General features: G+C 49.3%; 4 protein-coding genes and 1 non-coding gene across 5 annotated transcripts; 3 read left to right on the top strand and 2 right to left on the bottom strand.

Moving 5' to 3' along the window:
* Positions 1 to 505: 505 nt before the first annotated feature.
* Positions 506 to 2182, top strand: BTN1 (battenin CLN3 protein; the record flags this gene model as incomplete). Its single annotated transcript, XM_058500632.1, has 2 exons — positions 506 to 860; positions 906 to 2182. Exons 1-2 carry the CDS (start codon positions 704 to 706, stop codon positions 2180 to 2182), a joined length of 1434 nt encoding a protein of 477 aa, XP_058349449.1. The 5' UTR covers positions 506 to 703.
* A 1155-nt stretch (positions 2183 to 3337) lies between these two features.
* ONS95_007136 (uncharacterized protein) lies at positions 3338 to 5213 on the bottom strand. Its single transcript, XM_058500631.1, has 4 exons — positions 4896 to 5213; positions 4760 to 4843; positions 4328 to 4637; positions 3338 to 4258 (listed from the first exon to the last, which is right to left on the bottom strand). Exons 3-4 carry the CDS (start codon positions 4470 to 4472, stop codon positions 3576 to 3578), a joined length of 828 nt encoding a protein of 275 aa, XP_058349448.1. The 5' UTR covers positions 4473 to 4637; positions 4760 to 4843; positions 4896 to 5213; the 3' UTR covers positions 3338 to 3575.
* A 13-nt stretch (positions 5214 to 5226) lies between these two features.
* ONS95_007135 lies at positions 5227 to 5345 on the top strand. Its single transcript has one exon. It is a non-coding gene; the product is annotated as a tRNA-Val (tRNA).
* Positions 5346 to 9575: 4230 nt separating this feature from the next.
* ONS95_007134 (uncharacterized protein) lies at positions 9576 to 13086 on the bottom strand. Its single transcript, XM_058500630.1, has 3 exons — positions 12781 to 13086; positions 9790 to 12714; positions 9576 to 9734 (listed from the first exon to the last, which is right to left on the bottom strand). The coding sequence occupies exon 2, from the start codon at positions 12579 to 12581 to the stop codon at positions 9957 to 9959; it is 2625 nt and encodes an 874-aa protein (XP_058349447.1). The 5' UTR covers positions 12582 to 12714; positions 12781 to 13086; the 3' UTR covers positions 9576 to 9734; positions 9790 to 9956.
* Positions 13087 to 14090: 1004 nt separating this feature from the next.
* ONS95_007133 (uncharacterized protein) lies at positions 14091 to 15815 on the top strand (the record flags this gene model as incomplete). Its single annotated transcript, XM_058500629.1, has 2 exons — positions 14091 to 14263; positions 14345 to 15815. 2 exons carry the CDS (start codon positions 14091 to 14093, stop codon positions 15813 to 15815), a joined length of 1644 nt encoding a protein of 547 aa, XP_058349446.1.

Genomic DNA, 15815 nt, shown 5'->3' with positions numbered 1-15815 from the left:
GTTCTGCTGTGGCCATCCATGCCCTACCCATGCCCTACCCATGCGCTTGCCCTGTCGGGCCGTGGAGTGGAGTGGCTGCGACTCTTTTCCCATCTTGCGCCGTCACACCCCTGCTCATTTCTACTTGGTACACATCCAGACATACTTGTATCCCTGCACAACCTTATGCATTCATTCCCTGCTCGTGGACCAGTGCTTGCAGCAGCTAAATCTAAAGAGAGCCACTATGTGATGCATCAACTGGGATTGTGGACCACTAGATCCTGCTAAGATCCACCCCCCAGCTCAGATCCCTGCTATCCACCAGCCATTGATCAGTCTGGGGTCGTGCTCAGGGAACAGGGATAGACGGCTACAGTAGTGCTGCTCGAGAAACGTCACTTGCCGAGCTGCAGGGAGAAACAAGAATGCGATGCGATGTGATAAGCCGGGTGCATGCGAACAAACGACCACATTACTTCCAGTCAGCCCGTGCAGTGTTTGCGACAGTAAGGTACCGACGACGACGACGAGGACAGGAGATCTGAATAGCTTATATCTAATTCTAGCTTGAAGGGCTGGGAGCGGAGGAGACAGGATAAATCTGCGGTGTTCTCAACTGTGTGCAACGGTCAGATCTTCGCCTATCATGCTCGTGTGATAGAGTTCGGGCCAGACGTCTCTTATCGAACCTCACTCTCCATCACCTCGACTCCAACACTTGATGGCATACGGAACAACAATGTCGAGGTCGCCTTCTTCCTCGGGTCTGCTCCCTATACCTGGATCTCCTGGTTCATCGTGGGCAGTATACAAAGCTAGGCTGGGAGCGCTGTTTCAAGGCGCGGATACATCAGTGGTCGTTGCATTCTGGCTATTTGGTACTTCCCCCTCTGTCTCCCGAAATATAGTACTAACCTCTCCAGGTCTTATTAATAATGTCTCCTACGTTATCATCCTATCCGCTGCCCTCGACCTCGTTGGTCCCTCCGTCCCCAAAGGAGTGGTCCTCCTCGCCGATGTCCTCCCATCCTTCCTCACCAAACTCATCGCACCATACTTCATCCACGCAGTGCCATACTCCCTCCGAATAATCATTATGTGCGGTCTATCCGCGGCAGGAATGTTTCTTATCGCCCTCACACCATCCGTTCTCACAGGTGGATCCATAGGCATAAAGTTGTTTGGTGTAGGAATGGCATCTCTATCCAGCGGCGTAGGTGAACTGAGTATGCTGGGCTTAACACATTATTACGGCCCATTTTCTCTCGCAGCTTGGGGTTCAGGAACCGGAGGAGCAGGGTTGATAGGAGCAGGTCTCTATGTGCTGCTCACCAACACCATCGGATTGAGCGTACGGAACAGCTTATTAGCATGTGCTTTCCTCCCCTTCATAATGCCTCTGGCATTCTTTCTCATCCTGCCCCAAACGCCCCTACGCAGGGCCTCCTTCAACAAAGACTACACCGCCATCCCTCGAGTTTCAATCGACGACTCCGACATAACCTCCCTCCCGACCTCCTCCGCGGCCGAAGCCCTCCTCGCACCCGGCCCATCCACCGTCTCGGAAGCCTACACATCCCACTCCCGCCCCGGCAGCCCACCATCCGGAGCCCAGCACCCCTCTCCAAACACCAAACCAACATTCAAACAGAACCTCGCCCGCACACGCGCCCTCTTCTTCCCGTACATGCTCCCCCTCCTCCTGGTCTACATCGCCGAATACAGCATCAACCAAGGTGTCTCACCGACGCTCCTCTTCCCGCTAAAAACCACCCCCTTCACCGCCTACCGCTCCTTCTACCCCCTCTACGCCTTCCTCTACCAACTCGGCGTATTCATCTCCCGCTCCTCCACGCCCTTCTTCCGCCTCCACAACCTCTACACGCCGTCATTCCTACAAATCGGCAACCTCGCCCTCCTCATCCTGCACTCCATTTACTTCTTCATCCCTACCGTATGGATTATCTTTCTAGTGGTGTTCTGGGAGGGCTTGCTGGGTGGGGCGGTGTATGTTAATACGTTTGCGGAGATTATGGAGAGTGTGCCTGTGGGGGATAGGGAGTTTAGTCTGGGGGCCACGAGTGTGAGTGATAGTGCGGGGATTTGTATTGCGAGTTTGATCGGGATGGCTATTGAGGGGAGGTTGTGCGAGGCGAATGTTAAGAGGGGGAGGCCGTGGTGTAGGGATTTGGATTTGTGATCTTCGGCGAGATGAGGTGGGAATAGCAAGATAAGGAGGAAGTGACGTTCCTGCTCAAGGGAGCTGGCACAAGATCTATGAACAACGAATCATTTGCAGCATCTGGCGTGAGGAGTTCCAAGCGGCATTAAGCAATTAGATACATATACGTACAGAAAGGGGACAGCGAGTCCAATTCACAAGATGCAAAAAGGCCCCTGGTCCATTCCATGTACCCCATACAGATATTTTCATTTTCATTTTCATCGTCCAGCAAACTCTCCCATAACCCCTCACGGTAGCCAACGACTCCCAAATTCTTATTCTTATTCTTATTCTTATCTGGAAGTCAATCAGGGCGCCACACTTTTCTTTCCCTTTTTGGATCCATAAGTTAGCTGTTATCTTTGATTCTCTAACACAAGTAAGACTCACGTACGTATATATACATATGCACACTCTAGTTACTCCAAAAAAAAAAAAAAAAAAAATCCAGAAACGCTGTGGATTCCAATCAAGAACATCTCCATCTCCATCTCCATCTAAATCAAAGCTCAAGCTACAGCTAGCCACCACAGTCTCTATTTTCCTTTTTCTTTTCCATTTCCATTTCCACATCCAGGGATTGATTTCATGCCACCTCCGGGATAGTGAAAGTCGTGTACACAAAGAACGCGCACACAAAGCTCTTAGATCAGATCCTAATTTGAATCGATATTAGCCCTTTGAATATTTAAGCTATCCCACAAAGATAGATAGATAGATGGATAAAACATACCGATACCGCAACACTTCGACACTAGGTATATCTCGTATCTTTCAAATCCTACTTTTTACTTGCGGATTGGAGTTCACAGAAGAGAAGGTTGATATGATAGTATCTTGCTTTACAGTCAGTAGCCGTGGTGGGTGAGGCCGGCAACTTTGGTGATAAGGCGAGATCGGAATGACTTCGATCATGTTATCTTAAATCGGACCTCCTTTCTTGTTGTAAAGGCACTCACTCAATGAATGGTTTCGTGATTAAACCTCTCCGAGTCGGTGGTATACAGGGAAACGAGCTGCGTCTCCAGCGCCTTCTCGCCTGAGTGATTTTTCTTCTGTCTTTTTCATTTTTCATGAGATCCCTCCTCCTCCACCCAGCCATAAGTTGATAGCTCACTCGTGAATCTTGTAGTTGAAGGCAGGCTCGACTCACTTGGGCTTTGCCCCTTGCCGCATCTCCATAGGTATATGAAAAGCTTTCCAGCTCTGCATGCTGCATGAGCGTCTCAGCCAAAGACACACTTCCACCGACAAGATGCAACTTTCCCACTCCTGGCCTTAGAGTCTCAACATACACCAACTCCTTTTCCCCGCCACTCCTCAAAGTCGCCTGTACTCCTATTCCGTCCATCCATCCACCCAAAGCCCCCTAAGCCAGAGCAAGCGTTCTCAAAACGCCGACTCGTTCCGTACCCGTCCTTCCCTTCCCTGAGCACGAAAACCGCTCAGCAACCAACAGCAATAGCGCTCGCAAAGCATAATTAGCATCATTCCCCGAAGTATGAAACCCCTCGACATGACATCCCAGTCGCGCCAGCACATTCTTCAATTTGAAATCTCCTCTTTTCGGCTGCTGCTCTTCCATAACCATGACACGCTCAGCCAGCCTCGCTGTGTCGATGATGCCCACGATGGAGGTCTCCATATCAAAGCCAATTTCTCGCAGCACCGTCAGGTCTGGTCCGAATCCATGACCGACGAGTACGATATTGCGGGAACGATCTATGATGCTTTCAATCTTCGGATGAAGTCCTGCTAGAGATGAGAGCCATGTTGTTTCGCCGAACAGGAATCGCTTTTCCTCGAGTCTTCGTTGAGATGGACAGCCGCCGACGCCGATATTGTATGTTTTGAAAGAAGCTGTTCTTGGTTCTGGGAGTTCTGAAAAATCTCTTGTGTCGAATATTGATACTCCGACTGATACTCCTCTTGGTTTACTGTCTAGCCTCACTGCTCTGATGTTATCCACAATGGCATTTGTGCCTCCGAAGTCGATGGCGACAAAGACGACATCTTGATGGTTTCCAGGTCTGGGTGGACCGAACAGACCCACTATTTGTCGTTATTAGTTACATATTGAAATCCCAGATAGTGCACATTAAATGACAAATGACAACTTACAAGTGTCCCATGCAATATATTCGGTCGTTGAAGCGCAGTTGTGAGGTTTTGAAAGAGGGATGTGCTGTTTTTGGGAATAAATTGTGCGCCAAAGGAGTGGCATAGATTCGAGTCGCGACTCTTCTTGGAGGAAATGTGGATACATAGCGTTCTTGGTGGATCCGTGAATTGTTCAGCGCTGGATAGATTTCCTTGGTTGATTCGAATTAATATGATTGTAGATATCCTCGATGCTTGCCCGATGTGCGTGCTGACCGAAGCGAGTGTGATGCAAACTATAGGAAGAATGGTGAACGGCTTCTTGCTAAGTCTATTCAATTGTTAGCTGGAATCAAAATAGCTAGTACGGAAAGGTGTAGCTGAAGCTAGCTTTGTTGAGCCGCCTGCCTGCTATAAGTGTGTACTAGGGCAGGATAAATGGTGGTGATTCACCCAGCAGTGAACGGTCCCAAAGTTATTTTTTCGTGTATACCTATGCGACATCGCACCTAGGCAGATAGGGATAGGACGGGAGATCTGTGAACAATGAGTCATGCCGCTAGAGTACATCGACTGGCTACCTACTTACATATACACATGTCTGGTCCATGTTCAGGCGGTTCTCTGATTCCAATATCGATCGCACCCACGGTCAAGTGATGAGTGCGAGAAACTGTTCCAGTGACGCTGGCTCTGCTAATTTATTCAGGTAGACAGATATAGATGCTCCTCAGAAGTTCCAGCAGCATCTTACTACTTGGGTAGGCGGCTACTGTAAGCTAGCGCCACCACGCTAGCGTGGCAGGTGCCTTCTCAATCTGTCAATGCAACAGTACCTACCACCCAACCTTCCTCCCCCCAGAGTCTTATTAGGTTTATCAGAGAAAAAAGAGAGATTTCCGCCACCACAACACATTCAAGAGGAGTTGGTGCAGTGGTAGCATACCCGGTTAACCCTTGGCCACCAGCGAGCGATCTATTATTAACGCCGTATGGGGGTGAGGTCGGGAGACGGAGCGTTCGATTCCTCCACTCCTCACGCAATAGTTTTTTTTTTTTTTTTTTGAATAAATTCACCTAAATCCGAAGTCTCAATCCTGGTGGTTGTGATGCTCACCGGATTATCTCTTTACTTCTCTGTGTTGTGTCCCGAATGCTAGAGTGGGTTTTGTCTTGGCGTTGGATATTCTGAGGAAGGAGCGACGGTCGTCGAAAAGGACAAGGAAACCTGCATGGATATCATGATTATGCAGCCAGTAGGTAACCCATCACAATCAGAATCTTGGTGGACGGGCGGATATTTTCCCAGACAGCAGTGGCAGACATTGGATTGCATTTTGGGAACACTCTTGGGCCGGAAGTGACTCGGCTGATGGTCAGCTCGGGAGAGGAATGAATGGGCATCATAGCGACGGTTCTAATGTTAGGAAAGGGATGTTGTAAGACTCGTGCATTTTTCTACGTATGCAAGAGTGGGCAGAGAGAGTAGAGCACAGTTCTAGTTCCTCAAGCTTTTGTGCGGTTTGGATGGTTTATGGTATCTTTGAGGTCAAAAGAACTTCTGTGTTCACTATGAAAGAGTCTTTCTCGCTGCACATTTCTGTAATTTGGATGTACAGTACGTTTCGATGACGAGCGGGGGGAATGTAAACAAACATTTCGCTTATGAGAAGTTTCCTCCTAAATGAGCCGAAATGTTTCATTTGTACCATTCACTTTCTCAAATGCTAGATTCTGCCTTACTGGATTCACATCGGAGTCTCCGCTGGTCAAGATACTGCCAGTTGGCTCGATTCAAACGGAGTGCACTGTCCGGGAAGTAGAAGATCGTCACGTGATCGCACTTAATCGCTGCACTGATATCATGCTTGAGATGAAACTCACCAGCAAGTAGGCGAGAACTACATGAACAGAAGCAGTGATAGATCCGCATTTTCGAGTGCTATTCTTTGATCTTGCTTCGTTTCTTGGGTTTATGCTCTGCCACTCTGCTACCTGTAATCTGGAAGCGTATTTCGCCGAGTGACTTGCCAGCTCGCGTGGAGGTAACTGCCTCTAAATTTTGGCTCTATATCTCTACCTCGCTCGAAAATGGAACCCATTCAATCCCTTCATGATATGTTGACTACTCTTTCTCTTTCTGCTCTACACAAACCCCCTGATCCTCGTATTGCCACCAGACGCGCACCTACGTGCAAGTAAGCAAGCATCGAAGGTCAGGCGGGAAGGGAAACAGCGCAAGACTTAGTGTGGTGAGGAAGGCACACTTTGACTCTACAAAAGCGTTATAGTAAGCTCTGACTGCTTGATTTGATCTTTCATGCATCGGAATTCCGGGTATTTATAGCTCCGTCCGGTACCCCACGTGTATGTACGCAATTATGAGAATGGAGAAGAGTGGGTTTGATTTCAATGAATCGAAAGCAACCTTTGGCAATCCGCAATAGTCCTACGCCACCTTCACACTCACTTCATGTCTATTAGGACCCCTTTTAATGTATTACAGACACTCTATACCTTGTTCGACGCTCCATTGCCCTCGTTGCGAAGGATTTCCTGGATTTGAGAACATGGATAATAAGGAGCGGCTTCATAGATCGAGGTGGTCTTGGTCAGAACACACCTACTCAAACATTAGGTAGTCCGTAATAAATGGACGACTAAGAACATCCTTGTCGGCTGCAAAACTGTGCAGGTCATGATCACAATCCGTCTCAAACGAGGCTTGCGCATAGCTCGGCCTTGGAACGAGGTGTCTCTTTGGAGAGTGTCTACTACTTAGGACAACAATCAAGGAGCCTAGATCTGGCAAGGAAGGGTAGATGTGGCGAAGTGCGGATAAACTACTTAAACACCACCGGAGAATAATTATCCTGTTTCTTAAGAAGAACGACGGGGAAGAATGTTGTGAGATGGTTTTGGGGGCGGGGACCGTGGGGGCGCGGGGAGGGCAAAGAAGAAATTGAGAGGAAACAGGTTTGTGCTAAGATGTTGAATTCACTACAATTTCAGACTCTCTGTTTCCTTCAGATAGAGCTTCTCCTAATCACCTATCTCTTTCTGGGACGAACTCCCCCTTTGATTGCTGGCAATGTACCAGGCGCTGTGGCCGTGGATGTTAGTCGGCTAGACTTCATTCGCAGTGCCTCCGACGAGTGATTGGTGCATTCCATGGGTGAGGTTAGGTACCTATCTTACCTAGGTATCCGCTCAGCCCTAGGCCCCACAAATCCTATGCGCTCGATCCTTCAAGTCTCGTTTCCAGTGTCCGCGGAAGGTAGCCGGGAGCTAGAGATGCAGCATACTTGGTGTTGTTTTATTAAGAGCCCTCCTAACAGAATTTGGGTGAGTATTCCGTTAATGTAGACATGTCTCTTGCGGTAGCAACGGAATCAAAGCTTTCACATCCTACTCAATTATTGCTTTACTTTGAAGTTTCAGTGCATCTCAAATTGAATCGAGAGCTTTGATACTAGAAACGTGGGAGAGGGATTAAAGCATAAATATCTAGTCACTTGTCGTAAGTGACTTCCCCTATTCTGTAATCAATTCTCTCTGGGTGCGCTTCTCCACGAGAATACCACCGAGTACCCAGGTATCAACCACCTATTAGCACTACGACTTTTAAGGAAGGCGCTGATTGACAAGCCTGTGGTGCTGACTGCGTGATGACACGCATATGCATGCCCACCAATTAACGAGCGGTCCGAAAGCGAAATATACGTGTCCCCCACTGCAGTAGCTATGAACTCTCCCCCACGGAGGCGCAGGGTAATTTAACACTTTTGGAAAGACTCCCATATCAACCTCGACGGAAGAATTCTGCCTATATGAAGCTGCGTGGCGTGGCGTGGTTCTTGTAATGGTTCCCAAGAAGGCATCAGCCTCCAGCCTTGGCAAGTGATGATAGAAGTTTGTTTGGCTCGCTTGCCAGCATCTGCCAAGCGACGTCCATGTGTACATCCAGGGGTACCTAAGTACATTACCCCTAAGCGCCAGAATCTCATCCAGATGTTTGAGGCTCTTTGAGAGTGTCACTCAGACAAGACTTCAACCAGTCTAAAAAAGGCTTCCTCAGCTATTTGGAAAGCTACTTTTTACTTTGCGCAGTATTCTAGGAATAGCCAGTTTACGTTTTCTGAATGTAACTGGAGAACCATCGCGTTTTATCGTGCGTTATTAACATGATTCAGATTGTAACTAGCTATTGCTACTAGATATTCTGTTCCTTGGAAGTATCTTGGCCACATAATGAAGAAAGAAAGAGCTTCCTCATCGGGAATATACCGAGGCGGCGCTCGAATCAGCAAATATTCCGGGAATTGCTGCCGTCCATGGAAATGTTTCCTGTTTGCATGTCGCTTACTTGTTGATTTACTTCCTCTGCTTATCAGCAAGTCTTATTCGAGATATTGTTCCTTGGCTTGCGCTGCTACCTGTTACTAGAGGGGTAGATTTTAAGGAGAGACGATCTAGGAGATATACGTCTACAGAACCACAGGAACGTCTTGGAAGGTGGAGGCATAAAATTTCTATATAATGGCCTCTTCCCTTCAGTTAAGACTCACTTCTTTACCATCATCAGACACTTTCATCTCTCTCTCCCCTCACTCACATACACACAATACAATACACAAACCTCAAACATCTACCCAAATCGTCCCCAACTACCTCCACCATGCGCATCAACGTACTTTCCACCCTCTCTCTCCTCGCCACCGCAACCGTTACTTACGCAGCTCCTGCTCCTGCTCCTACTCCAGCTGCAGACACCACCACCAGTCTACCAATCCCCACCATCAAACAAACCCTTCAAGACTTCGAGCAGTAGCAGCGCGTCAGTAAGTCAGCCTACTTGACTTCATCTTCACTTCCCTCAATTTCAAGTTCAAATCAAGTCCACAACCCCAAACTCACACAACTGGTTGTACTAGAGTGCAAAGAACCCTGGGTAGAATGCAAGACCAATTGCTATACCAGCGGAGATGTGTTTGAGAGTCTGGCGTGTCTTATTGGTTGTGATATCCTTTGGTGTACGTAAGATGCTTGAGGAATTTATAGAAGGGGAGGGGTAGGTGGGTACGCGGTGGTTTTTGGAGCATACGGTAGGTGATGGAGGGGAGGGGGGGGGGGGGGGGGTCAATGGTAGGGAGGAGAGCTAATCACTTCGCTTACCCCTTAGGGGAACTTGTTTGTAGGTAAACAGACTTGGGTGGATTTTGATGTACTGTTTGAATGCTTAGAGAGGCGATCCCGACTTACATGCTGGCTTTGGACTTTTGTTTGGTTGACTAATCGAACAAATTTTCTCGGCTCTACTACTGCACTACTGCATGCTACGGCATGCTACGCTCCAAGTCTGTGATGAGGTCAGTCATGTGACTCTTCAAGTCGCTCTTGTGTCAATGCTGGAAAGCTGCATTTCCGGCTTGGGTAGGTAAGCACTGTTTTTATTGAAAAGAGTGATAGTCTTTTATTCTCACTTTTCTTTCTGGCATTTACCTGTTTCGTGGTCTTCTGCGCTCTACCAACGTCCATGTCGCGCAAAGCATGTTTGCAGCGTGGCTGACCTGCTGTGTTGGCTAAACTCTTCTCTCTGCACCTTCAACCCCCATACTAATTCCCAATCCCATCTTCATCTCTCATCCCATCACAGAAACTCCCTAATCTTCGGCAAATTCACCAACGCACTAACCCCATACCTGGCCGCCTCATTCGTCGTAATCCACTTCGCCTCCTCCCCACCACCATCCCCAGTCTTCTCAATCGTCCAGTCATGATCCCTCCCATACCCATCACTCCCGAACTCCTCCCATGCCTTCCTCGCAATCTCCTCGCTCTTCTCTTCAACAGCCACGAAAGCAGTAAGAGTCGAATGACTCTGCCTCCAAGAATCGTCAAGTCCCACATCAAAAACAAACCCGAACTCCTTGAGTTGTGTTTCCGGACCGGCATTATACGCTCTACAATAAGGCAGCCAAGTATTCTCCTTAAAATCTTGAACCACGTCTCTACAATCCGCATCCTGAGCCGCATAATCCAACACCTCCCCCACAATCTCCGGAAAGCCAAACAACATACTCAAATGCGAGATCGCATGATCCGGCGTCGGCGGCGGAGCAGGTCTCACCTCCCCCGTAGAAGGATTCAACAACATGGCATTACTCCCAATCCCATGCGGCAGGGCCGTAATCCCGGCAAGGAGTTTGACGAGCAAGGATTTACATTTCTCCCAGCCTTCTGAACGACGTTCCCAAGCCGTAAGCCAAGCTGACATTAGTGGGCCGCAGTCGAGTCCTATATTCGCCATCGCGAAGCCCGGGGGTAGGGCGTGCGTGTCTTTGGCTTGGACTTTGCGGTGGGCGTCGAGGGTTAGGAGGGCGGCTTCGGAGGTGGAGAGGGAGGAGATGATGGAGCCGATTCGCTCGTCGCCGGTGAGGTAGTAGTAGATTCGGCGGAATAGGACGGAGGATATGCGAAGTTGTTTGCTTGAGTCGCTCCAGTGCTGGACGCCGTGCCGTGTTCCGAACCCTTTGAATCGTCCGGAGTGATAGATGTCGACTTCGAATGTATGTTGTGTCATTGCCTCAGCGATCTTGAATACGTCTGCACGACTGGTATGTAGGAAGTACAGCCAGAGCCAGAGGTCAGTAGAGAGTTCACTGTTGTCCCAGGCGAAACCGCCGACATCGTACCGCCACGCGTGCCGGTGCGGATCGTACGTGTGTTGGATGTCGCCGTGGTCGAAGAACCCATACCAGCGCTGTTGGGAGATTTGGTTTGCATAGAAGGAGAAGAGGGTTGACAGGTTAGATCCGATATCCTTTTCGCCTTCATTAGGCGAGGAATTTGATATCTCATGTGAGGGCGACCAGCTGCCGTGGAACACGCCGGTGCTATGCATGTGCCCTGCTTCTGGGACGAGACGCGGTGGATCTCTTACTAGGGAGGAGAAAGCTGCGAGGTCCTGGTTGGAAGGTGTTGCTGTGTACGGTTTTAGAAACAGCGAATTCGTCCTTGCGATTCCATTCGCAGTGCTGAATCCAGGCTCGTGGTCTTCATACGTCACATCCAATCCTGCCAATTGCTTGGGATACGTATCCATTCCCAGTCCATCATGAAACGGTCTCGTATCCAGTGGCTCAGCAAGTGGCGAGTACAACCAGACCGTCATTTCACCCACGTCTTTTGTCAGTCCGCTCAGGTCAAGCTGCGTCGGATACCGTTCCCAGAAGTTCGACATCCCAACTGCAAGCCCGCCTTCGCTGGCTGTTCCTACATAAGCAGTTCCATCTGCTCTTCCTCCACCTGTCACTTTCACCCATGCGCATTCCTCTTTCGTTCTTTTCTTGACGGTAAATCCATCGCTTGATAATTGAGAGAGTGTGTATGCGTCCCACGTTGGGACGAAACCTAGAGCACTGTGCTTATCCGCTCCTGTTTTGAACTTCACCCATTCCTCTGCTTTCAAAGTCACGGGTTTGCCGTCTGTCTGATCGATGCGATTCTGTGTCGTTGGTCCGTATCGTAGGCCGGAGAGGCCGAGCATTTCTTCGGAAATGAGAGAGCTGTTTGACGTTCCGAGTCGGATATGGCGGTTATACATCTCTGAGCCTTTCAACGGGACGCTGAATTTGAGTCCGAGACTAGTTAATGGTTGAGAGGCTTCAAGATCGTGGATGAATGAGTGGATAATTTTGAGGGTGGAGGAATGCTGATGGATGTAGAGGCGGACGTCGAATGGGAGATGTTCTTCTCCTGATTTGGAAATCGTGGCACCTGAAACTTTGATCACGATGCGAGAAAATGTTGCATTCTCTACTATCACAGACTTGGTTTTGGTTGTGTAGTGCTGGTTGTCGATTGAGGCAATGATGGTTGCGCCTGTGGAGACAATCCCCCCTTCAAATGCAAGTTTTTCAAACAAAAAAGCACTTCCAGGTTGTGAGAGCTCCAGCTCGAGGCCTGAGGTAGTTGTGATTTTGTTGTTGTTGACAGACATCACATCTCCTTGTGGTTCAGAAGACGCTTCGACAGTGTACGAATCCGAATATCCAACATCTCCAGCAACAGAATGAGCAGTCCATTTCAGCGATCCATCCGGCCAAAATGCCGTTTCTCGACTGTCAAGCGAGTATGAATGGCCAGCATCGCCCGTGATTGCGAAGTGTTGTCCGGACCGGTGGACACCTCGAGCCCATGGCATGCCGAATGAGATCCCGTGAGACAGGCCATCCTTACTCGGTTGAAGCCATTTGAGATTGTTGGGTGCCATTGTTTTACAATATCATAAGGTCGTCCTTGGTGCGATATTGAGGTGGAGATAATCAGGTGGACTTAGTGAAGTTCCAACGTGAAGTCCGGCTTTGTTGGAGTCCTGACGTTTCCGTTCGCTTCGGCTTTCCACGCTGAACCACGACAATGCCTTAACAACAATTCAGACTTTTTGGTCTGCCCATCCACTTGATACTCACATATTCAATATGTATCATTTCAGATCTGTCATGACACCAACATAACGAAAGCCGCCAAGAATGGGAATTCTTTCCCACGTGACATCGCTTTTCATCACTCCGACTCGGTGCATTTGACCCCGGCTTATTCAGTCTTTTTCCCCATCCCCCACATCATTTCCTTGACTGGAGTCATGGAGAATGGAGGAAAGGGGCTTGATCTCGGTAAGGCGGAAGAAAGAAAAGTATTATTTGAAACTTAGTCTGCGGCGTGGGGGGACATGACGAGCTTACCAATAAGATCTGATATCAGGAATGGGGAAAGAGACGAGATAAAGAAATTTCGTCCATTTCATTTTGAACCCTCGAGAACTTGATAGATCTATTTCAGCAACATATAATTGGGCGAACAGACGAATCGCAAAGGCTACCGAGCCTAATAGAAAAATGCTTGAATACCTTACTCGCCGTCTCCCTGGATTCCTTGGAGAGCTTGTCATGTCACTCGATATCCCATGGAATTAAAGTCCTATTCACAGCATGCATCTCGTCCCTTTTCCTAATTGGCAGCATCTTGGCCTTGTCATTCCCGCGTCAGATCTCCACGCCTCTTTCCGCCTCATTCTCACAAAACTCCGGGTTTAGTATAATCAAGCCAGCAGCCAAGGCAAGTTTGAAGCCCGCCAAGCAAACGCCAAAAGGTTGACTCCACGACATTTCGGCAGACTTTTACCCAGGAAAACAAGGAGTTCCCGCACATCCCGGCTCTAACCCCCCATCAAGAACTTTGAACGAGTGCAACCCCCCACCACAATCCAAACAAAGCACCTTTAGCGAGCAACTACGGTGTATCATTCCCCCAGGAAAACGAAAACCTGTTTGATACCCCACATTTGTACATTGGGGGTTTGACGACAGGAGGAGGGCCCCGGATTGCGTTTTCAGGGCAAAGAGTATTCGGCCCGGGGTAATGCGGGGTCTGGAGTGTTGTGAGAGGTTGAGAGAACCTTCCGCAGAACGGGAGGAGGGTTTTGGTGATGCACGCCATGGCTTACACGAGGGGATGCAATTTATCCTCCAATATAAATTGTTCTTGGCGAGATAGCTAGGATGGCATTTGGGTCCCGACGGACTGGTGCAGAGGGGATATATCAGAGCTCCGGCTCCTTCTTCCGAATTAAATTTTTTTGAAGAGGGACAGAAGGGAGTTTTCTGCCGGAAGGACCCTGATCGACATCTTACGACAATTGAGAAATTCTTTAGTGGCACTTGGGCAACACTCCTTCCTTCTTCTATACAGACGACGAACGGCGATAAGCTGATAAGTCAAAATGGCTGATATGAGGGAGAAGACCGAGACGGACGTGGACCGTCAGTCTGTGACGAAGATCCAGACGAAAGAAGAGGACAGACATATTGAGGAGGCATCGGATGTATTGAAAGGAGCACAGCAGGCGACCGATGGAGAGCATACTATGGGTATCATGGAGGGGTTGAGGAAATAGTAAGTCAAGCCCCCCAGTTCCATACCAGTTCTTGTTATCATCCCACTGTCAAAACCTCCATACTGACTCAACCCTTTCAGCCCCGCAGCATGCGGCTGGTCCCTCCTCTTCTCCGCCGCCCTCATAATGGAAGGTTTCGACAAAGCTTTCCTCACAGCCTTCTTCGCCTTCCCGGAATTCCAAAAACGATACGGCTCCCTCACCGCCGACGGCACATATCAGATCCCCGCCTCCATACAAGCAGGCGTAACCAACGGCGTCAACGCAGGCCAAATCATCGGTCTCATCATCAACGGCTGGCTAGCCGATCGCTTCGGCTACCGCTATGTCATGCTCGGATGCCTGTTCTTGATGTGCTGCTTCATCTTCATGCAATTCTTCGCTTCCAGCATTTACATGTACATGGGCGCAGGAGTCCTCTTGGGCGTGCCCTGGGGTGTGTTCCAGACGATTACTACTACCTACGCCTCGGAAGTGACCCCGAATGTCTTGCGTGTATACCTCACTTCCTTGGTATCCATGTGCTGGTCCATTGGGTACTTGACAGGCACATGCTGTCTCCGCGGCTTCCTCCAAATGAAAGGACAATGGGCATACCGCATCCCATTTGCTCTCCAATGGGCACTTCCCATCCCCCTCGCAATAGGAATCTTCCTCGCGCCAGAATCGCCCTGGTGGCTATACCGCAAAGGGCAGATCGCCGACGCCGAGAAATCACTGCGCAGACTACAGACCAAGGTCCCGGAAGAAGAACTCGCTAATACCCTGAAGATGATGGAGTATACTATCAGCATCGAACGAGAAATGGACACCACATCCTCCTACTGGCATCTCTTCAAGGGCACCAACCTCCGCCGCACGGAAATCACAATCCTGACTTACGTCGTACAAGAGCTCTGCGTCCCGCTCGTATCCTACATCGTCTACTTCCTGCAACAAGCCGGCCTACCCACCGACATGGCCTTCAACTTCGCCATCATCCAATACAGCCTGGCCATCATCGGCGTCTTCGTCGCCTGGTTCCTAGTCGTCAAGTGGGGACGGCGCACACTCATCCTCTGCGGCACATTCTTCATGATGTCCACTTCCTTCCTCATCGGCTTCATCGGCATCGGAAACACAAACAAACACACCAACCTCGCCTACGGCATCGGCGTCATCCTCCTCGTCGAATATTTCGTCTTCTTCTGTACCTGTGGCCCGATCATCTATACCGTAGTCACTGAAATCCCGTCCAACTCGCTCAGACAGAAGAGCGTGGCGCTGGCAAGAGCAGCGTATAATGTCAATGTTCTGATCTACGGACAGCTTGTGCCGAGGATGGTGCAGAGGGCGGCGTGGGATTGGGGCGCGAAGTCGGGATTCTTTTATGGGGGGTGTATGATGTTTGGGTTGGTGTGGGCGTTTTTTAGGTTGCCGGAGACGAAGGGGAGGACGTTTGCGGAGATTGATATTTTGTTTAAGAATGGGGTTAGTGCGAGGAAGTTTAGTAGGACGAAGGTTGATTTGGCGGGGCAGAGTACGAGTGAGGAGGGGGAGGTTAAGGTTTGA

Source organism: Cadophora gregata, assembly GCF_030347475.1.
Source record: "Cadophora gregata isolate MNR1 chromosome Unknown scaffold_19, whole genome shotgun sequence".
Lineage (NCBI taxonomy): Eukaryota > Fungi > Ascomycota > Leotiomycetes > Helotiales > Ploettnerulaceae > Cadophora > Cadophora gregata.
Note: the sequence above shows the minus strand (reverse complement) of the source record. Positions and strands in the feature narration are given on the sequence as shown.